The sequence below is a fragment of the Alnus glutinosa genome, chromosome 6 (assembly GCF_958979055.1).
Source record: "Alnus glutinosa chromosome 6, dhAlnGlut1.1, whole genome shotgun sequence".
Classification (NCBI taxonomy): domain Eukaryota; kingdom Viridiplantae; phylum Streptophyta; class Magnoliopsida; order Fagales; family Betulaceae; genus Alnus; species Alnus glutinosa.
This window is the reverse complement of record NC_084891.1, coordinates 8,231,410-8,239,467: the sequence shown is the minus strand read 5'-3', so window position 1 is coordinate 8,239,467 and position 8,058 is coordinate 8,231,410. Positions and strand designations below refer to the sequence as shown.

Below are 8,058 nucleotides of genomic sequence, written 5' to 3'. Positions count from 1 at the left end.
GACGTTGCGATGTTGGGTTCCGATCAGTTGGCCCCCGATAGCCCCCAGGATATGCTATCAGATTATGATCTACAGCCTCCCCCAGCAGAAGGGGGTGGCGATGAGGTCGCAGACGACCCAGCGACCCAGCGCATACAGATTGACCAATTCGGTTGATTGGTAAGTACATATTTAGACATCATTAAACTCATATTATGTTACCAAAAATTAATAGTAAGTTTGAAAGAAAAATAAATTGAATTTAAAATTTAATAATATAATTATGTTTTTTAGTGTTAAACAATTAAATGTTGTGTATTTTTGTATTAGGGTACAACCTAGACGGAAGCATATATTATGAGGTGATTAGGGACCCAGAGAGAAATTGGGTGCTCCGGAGGGGGAAGAAGATTGTGTTGCAGTACAATGCTGCGACACAACCTGTAGGACGAGCTTGCAATCGTTTTAGGCGGGATGAGGGCATGCTTATCAGGAGCAGGTCCTTCATACATATGCGGGATGAATGGACGAAGCTAGATAAGCAGATTAAACAGGCTATGTGGCACGCGCTGATGGTATGGTTATGAATCTAATTTATTTAAATTAAACCTAAGATTAAGTTTCTCTTGAACTTTTAAAATTAATGCTTACATTAAATGTGCATGAGGAGTTCTATCTACCTGTATTAGTAGACGAGCGCAAGGCACAACAGGAAGCGTGTAATGATATTGGCCGCAAGCACCGCTCGTGGAAGTCGAAGTTCAAAACCAAGCTACATATTCAAGACGGTGACACACCCGAGATTATACGTGCGAGAGTGCCAGACAAAGTTTTTGAGAAGTATGACGCAGAAGATGTGGAGTTCCTGCTGACCGACTGGTGCTCTGAGCAGAAAAAGGTATGTAGGTCTTTGATTGTATGACAAAAAAATGTTGTGTTTTTCTAATAACAGTTAATTTAATTTTGATTACTACTTTAATTGTGTCAATGCTTACATTTTTACCATCATGTTCAATGCGTAGGCGACCTCTGAACGGATGAAGCGTTTGCGCGAGCAGAATGACCTCCTCCATTGTACGGAATCCAAAAGTTATGCCAGATTTAATCACGAGGAGGTATGAACAAATATATTGAAATACAATATTTGTTGCTAATTGTTGCTAATTGTCACTATTTTCTCTCTCTGTTTGTTATATATTTCAACTGGATGGCGACAGGCATGTACATCTGGCACGCCCCCCACTCGCGCCGAGTCGTTCGTGAAGACACATACAAGGAAGGACGACACTTACCTTAATGAACGCACACGGGTCCTATGCGTATGCTACTGATCTATTTTACTAATATTTCTAAATTATGTGTGTTATATGACATTATTCAATATATGTGTATTTTATGTTGATGACGTACAAGAGAGGATGACGCAGAATTTATCCAGTGATCCAGCCGCCACGCAGAGCGTCTCACAAGACATGGTGCGTTGGGCACCAAACGACGTGTATGAACAGGCGATTGGGAGGCCTGAGTATGCGGGGAGGGTTCGGCAGGTTGGGCCGAACGTTACTTCTGTTCGTGGGACGTGTTTCGCGTACAGGCCTCGCTCACAAGGGGCACCATCTGCGGGCACATCTCGGGCAACCTCCGAAAATGACCGGCAGATGGCGGAAATGAGGGAGATGTGGCGTATTGAGCGAGAGAGGAATGACGCCTTGGAGGAGTGTATGCGACAGTTCGAGGCCTTCATGTTCTCAATGGGAGTATCACCTGCATGTGGAGGTGCTCAGCAGTCTTCACCTGCAAACGTAGGTAGCACGTCGTCTGTTAGTAGTGCATCTGCAGGTATGATTCATATTGTGTATACGACATAATTATTTTAAATTTGTTTTCATTACTTGTTTAAATTTGCGTATAATATTATATATTATAATTGTTTTTATTATTTGCAGGTAATGCGACAACAATTGGTCTGTTGTCGCCAATTGGACGACGGCTGAGCCAGCACTCCCCTGTCGGGACACCATCGCCTGTTACACCGTCCCTTGCGCAGCAATTGCCGGGTGTCCAGTACACGCCTGGGACGGTACCTCGTGATTCGTAGAGATGCCCTTCAGATTCGTAGATATTTTATGTAATTATTTTTTGTTCGTAAAGATTTGTGTAGTTAACAAACACGTTATTAATTATTGATTTGTATAATTTAATTTTGTGATATTTTGGGGTAAAATAGATTTTGTGATATTTTAGGCTGAAAATAACAAAATTACAGCAAAAAAAAAAAATTCCAAAAAAAATTCCAAAAATAATTAAACTAAATAAAAATACAATTAGGTATTTAAAAAAGAATTAAATAAAAAATACAATTAAAAATTCTAAAGAAGAATAAAATTAAAAATTAAATTAAATAAAAATACAATTAAAAATTGAAAAAAATAATAAAATTAAAAATTAAATTAATTAAAAAATTATATTAAAAATAATATAAATTAAATAAAAAATATAATTAATTAAAACATTTTGCCATGTGTACAAAATACATGTTTCAGACTGTTTGACACGTGTATTACAGTACACATGGCAGACAGTCTGCCACGAGTATTCTAGTACACGTGGCAGACAGTCTGCCGCGTGTACTAGAATACTCGTGGCTACTTTGCCACGTATACGGTGATACATGCGGCAGATTGTCTGCCACGTGTATTTTGTACACGTGGCCGACTGTTTGCCATGTGTATCCCAGTACACGTGGCACAATGGACACGTGTATCACTGTACACGTGGCCAAATGTGCATTTAGTTTCACCCGGATCTAACACGCGTCGAACACGTGGCCACTTGTTAGCCACGTGTACAGTGTCCGTACACGTATCTAAATGAAAGTGGCAAAATTCTATTTTTTTTGTAGTGTAATGGCCTTGCCCTCCCCCCTCTTTTGATTTTGTTATAGTATACAAATAACTAATTTAATACATTTGGCTTTAAATAATTAAGCTTAGCCCCTGCCACAAAAAAAAAAAAAAAAAAGGTTAGGCCCCTGGCCCTACACCTTAAACATCATAAGCAACAACATTAACTCAAATCTTTAATTAAAAAAAAAAATTAGGCATGAGAAATAGCCTCTAGGAGAAATGTAAATGAATTTTTTTAACGAAGCAACGTATGCTTACTCTTATCGTTTCTATTGCTGTATTGCAACTACAGTATTAGCCTTTTCAGTCATGCATGAATATTGTCAAAATTCGACTTTACAACAAAATTAAAGATAAGTTTCTTGATTAATTCTTTGATGTTGTACATCGAGAAATAAATTTCTACGAAATTTAATTAATAAAGATTTAATCATATATAGATGATTTTCGAGAACTAAAAGAACGATCGCCAGTTCCATTTTGATAAATATTTGAGTTGAAAATTAAAATATATTAAAAATAATTATTTTGATTCCTTCAATCTTAGTATATTTCCCATTAATTCATGTTTTGGCCCCCATGGCCTGCACATGCAGAGATTTCAAGAAGAAAAACGAAAAGTTCAATACATCAAGTTTAATTCGGAACTGTACGTACTAATTAAATATTACCAATAAATTAAGGAATTTTTTGCAAAAGTACTAAATTTAATTTAAGGGGTGCAAGTGCAACTAATTAATTAATTAGTATATTCCCTTTTGAGGCAGTCAAGGAGGAAAGGTAGCATAGAAATTAATGCATGATTAATGGTTGAAAGAAGGGTAATGTTTGGCAGTAGCAAAATTTCCGGAAGAATTCCGGAAATTTTGCTACTGCGTAGCACTGCCTCGATCTGGCCGGACGTGCTTCCGATTGGCTAGTGTAAAATTATTAGGGCATACGAAACACGTGGACACGAAATATTTGATTTTATTTTTAGTGTTCACTTGTCTGTGTCCATTGAGGCGACAAAACATAACTAATGTGGCCGTACATTAAAAAATGTAAAAATTATTATTAAGTACTATTGAAATCTGGGGGCATGCCCCGCCTATAAATGTCTCACTTTTTCTCCAACGTTGGGTGATACAAACGGCAGCAACAACTCTCATATTAATTCTCCCTAGGGGGGAGAGAGAGAGAGTAGTCCCTGCAACAAAAAACTGTACAGAAATGGGCAGAAGTCCTCGGTGTTCGAAGGATGGATTAAACAAAGGAGCATGGACTGCTCTTGAAGACGAAATGCTCATGGATTATGTTAAGAGCCATGGCGAAGGGAAATGGAGTAATCTTGCCAAAGAAACAGGTGAGAGATCAGAGCCTTCGATCACTACTTCTTCAATTCGATCTCCTTTTCCCGGATGCATATATAAAGAACATCAAATTAATTACTGCAGCTTTTTTTCCTCTTTTCTGTGCTACTATTTGGGCAGACTAATCAAGATTCATTAAGGAGTAACTATAATTTAATGTACAATCCTAATTAATTAACAAGGAAGTAGTTCAGAGTTACAGCCCTTGGCTTTTCTTATATGGTTGGAGTTAATTATGAGAAGAAAAGATGTTGGGGAAATCAGCAAGTAAATAAAAGAATGTGGGTTGATTTGTGTTTGTTTCCATTTTTTGGTTTATTTACTTTGATTTTCTGGGGCAGGGCTCAAGAGATGTGGCAAGAGCTGCAGGCTTCGTTGGATGAATTACCTGAGACCAGATATAAAGAGGGGGAACATTGCTGAAGATGAAGAAGAATTAATCATCAGGCTACACAAGCTCTTGGGCAACAGGTAGAATGTGATAGCCGATAAGGAAAAGTACTTTGATAAACTTTAATTTCCAAATGTAGAAGCCGATAGAAGATAGTACCTATATGAACTAATTGATAGTTTTAACACTCCCACTTAGGAGATGGCTCAAACATGACGCAATGTGTGAAATATTTAATCGAAATTAAAGTGAATTGTAGAGTCAGAGTTTGAATTTGTGACTTCTGATACCATGTTAACATCATTTAATTAATATTCTAACGAGCTTTAAGTGTGTCATGTACGTGCTTGCAGATGGTCTCTAATAGCAGGGCGACTTCCCGGAAGAACAGATAATGAAATTAAGAATTACTGGAACTCCTATTTAGCCAAGAAGTCAAAGGATCAGTTCCCATTAGCCAAGCCTACAGCTGAAAAAAAGCCAATGAATATTGGACTTCACGGTGACAACAAGGTGGCAGTGGAACCATCGACGTCGGACAATAAGTTGGTTAAGATTAACAAGTCCTCACCATCAGAATCAAGTGCCGGGTCACCGCTATCGACGACCAGGGAAAAGAAAACGGCGGACTTCATGTTGGACTTGAGCTCAGAGGGTTTATGCAGAATGCTTGACTTCGATTTTGCAAAACTCAGTGATGTTGATCATGAGATAAACGAGTTGAATCAGCCTCTTCTATTGTCGGAGGGAATGGAAAACAATCACTCCGGCAGTGACTTATGCGGTCAAGCTAATAACATGGCTTCGGATTTTCGATCATTGTTTCTAGAATCAGATGATGGTTGGTTAGGAGTTAATATAGATATTCTATTCTCGGACTGACTAAGTTGGTTATGTTGAGGAAGACAAGATACCCGGACATAATATCCGGGCATTCCTTGACAAAATATATTGTATTTGCTTTGTTTCCATTTGTATTGCTCTGTTTCCGTTAGTATTTGAATTGCCCAGAATAATCTAGCGTAATTGTAGGAAATCACCTTGTATAAAGATGTATCTTCTCAGTCAATGAATAATTATTCCAGGAAAACAATTCTTCCTTCTTTTACCCTTTCTACATGGTATCAGAGCAGGGAACAATACCCTAGCTCTCTGTTTTTTTCTCTGCCGTTTTCACAACCATGGCAAACGAGCAATCTTCTAATGGGTGTAGGGATGCTACTGCCAACCCATATTCTAATCCTTTTTTTCTTCATCATTCCGATCACCCAGGAATGGTGCTTGTTTCTAAACCTCTTGATAGGGATAACTACTCAACTTGGTGTAAAGCCCAGACGATTTCTTTGAACGCCAAATCCAAATTGGGTTTTATAGATGGAACAACCACAATGCCGTCTGCCACTGCCAAACTAGAAGACTATGTTACGTGGAAGAAATGAAACGATATGATCCTCTCCTGGATTCTCAATTCTCTCACACCAGAACTTGCAGATAGTGTTATTTTTTCAGCCACAGCCCAAGAGGTATGGGAAGACCTTCGAGATAGTTTTTCTCATAGCAATGCCCCTCGCATTTTTCAGATTGAGAGGGACATCGCTTGTCTTGCTCAAGAACAGATGACTGTTGCGGCTTATTACACAAGATTGAAGAAATTATGGGATGAACTAGGATCCTATAATGATACCGTTTGTTCTTGTGGGGCGGACCACAAGAGACGCCAATTGATGCAGTTTCTCATGGGACTCAATGAATCCTATAGTGCAATCCGAGGGCAGATTCTGTTGATGAATCCCCTGCTAGACGTTGCCAAAGCTTATTCCTCCATTATACAATAAGAGAAGCAGCGAAGTCTAGGCACTGCACGTGAGACAACAGAGAACTCAGCCATGGCTGTTCGAAGGGCTGAACCAGTGGCTTTGGCTGTTCGACATGGATCAGGTTCCTCTTCTTCTCATTCCAACTCATCTACCCGAAAACCTTTGCATTGCTCTTACTGTGACCGTGACCATCATGTGCGAGAAACATGCTGGAAATTGAATGGGTATCCGCCAGAACATCCGAAACATGCATCCAATAAATCCAAACAAAGAAGCTCCTTTTTTAAACGCTAACACAACCATCAGTCTTCAGCTAATAGTGTCAAGGAAGGTCCAGCTATTCCAGACGTGTCGTCAGTGACACATGGACTTTCTGATTTGCAACTCCAGTAAATTTTGTCTATTATACAGGGCAAAGGGACAACACAACCTGCCAATCCTAAAGCTAATGCTGCTGCTGCTTCTTCAGGTTTGTTACAAGCACTGTTGCGCCTCCATCAATTAATTATTGATAGTGGTGCAACAGACCACATTACCTCATCTCCAACTTCACTTGTCAACAAACGTAAGAACACCCTTTTGCCACCAATTGCTCTGCCAAGTGGAGAACAGGCTCCCATTACATCCATTGGGAATTTACCTATGAGCTCAACCATTACTTTAAAAAATGTGCTTGGTGTGCCATCTTTTAAGGTGGATTTAATGTCTGTGAGTCGAATTATAAGAGACCTCCATTGTTCGGTAACTTTTTTCCCTTATTGGTGTATTTTGCAGGACTTGAGGATGAAGAAGACGATTGGTTTGGGTAAACAATGAGACGGACTTTATTACTTGGTTGCAATAGCATCAGAGAAGCCAACACATCAACCTCCATCTGTAGCAACCATTTCCTGTCATTTACCCAGTTCTCAGGTCGCCTCATCCACCGCCTTATGGCATCGCCATTTGGGCCATTTATCTTCTTCTAGATTAGATTTTATGGCTAAACATTTGTTGAATTTTCCTTTCCAGTCTAATAATGCCTGTGATGTTTGTGCTCTTGCAAAACAAAGTCGCCTACCATTTTCTGTTAGTTCAATTTCATCTGTGAGACCTTTTGAATTAATTCATTGTGACATTTGGGGTCCTTATAAGATTGCTTCATTTTCTAGTGCAAAATATTTTTTTAACTATTGTGGATGATTATTCAAGATTCACTTGGGTTTTTTTTATTCATCACAAGAGTGAGACACAACATTTACTTGTCAATTTTTTCTCCTTCGTCCAAACACAATTTCATGTTTCTATCGCCAACATTTGGGTTGATAATGGTGGCGAATTCTTTTCTATGCACAATTTTTTCAAACAAAAAGGGACAAACTATCAACACTATTGTGTATATACCCCTCAACAAAATGGGGTTGTAGAGCGCAAGCACCGCCATATTCTTGAATCCGGTCGCACATTTCACTTTCAAGCTCACCTTCCTTTACGTTTTTGGGCAGAATGTGTTTCCACTGCCGTTCATGTAATCAACCGTTTGCCCACACCACTTCTTTCTCACAAAACCCTTTTTGAAAAACTTTTTGGCAAACTCCCTTCTTATTCTCATCTTCGAGTCTTTGGGTGTCTTG

The 8,058-nt window shown here is 39.0% G+C and overlaps 1 protein-coding gene across 1 annotated transcript; it reads left to right on the top strand.

Moving 5' to 3' along the window:
- The first annotated feature begins 4,028 nt into the window (after positions 1 to 4,028).
- Positions 4,029 to 5,721, top strand: LOC133871345 (transcription factor MYB1-like). The gene is made up of 3 exons (XM_062308776.1): positions 4,029 to 4,230; positions 4,579 to 4,708; positions 4,982 to 5,721. Exons 1-3 carry the CDS (start codon positions 4,098 to 4,100, stop codon positions 5,508 to 5,510), a joined length of 792 nt encoding a protein of 263 aa, XP_062164760.1. The 5' UTR covers positions 4,029 to 4,097; the 3' UTR covers positions 5,511 to 5,721.
- Positions 5,722 to 8,058: the final 2,337 nt, after the last annotated feature.

Excerpts from the sequence above, each read along its gene's own strand:
- LOC133871345 (XM_062308776.1), top strand. The coding sequence starts at position 4,098 with ATGGGCAGAAGTCCTCGGTGTTCGAAGGATGGATTAAACAAAGGAGCA. Across the intron at positions 4,231-4,578 it reads TAATCTTGCCAAAGAAACAG|GGCTCAAGAGATGTGGCAAG; the intron begins GTGAGAGATCAG and ends TTTCTGGGGCAG. Across the intron at positions 4,709-4,981 it reads CACAAGCTCTTGGGCAACAG|ATGGTCTCTAATAGCAGGGC; the intron begins GTAGAATGTGAT and ends ACGTGCTTGCAG.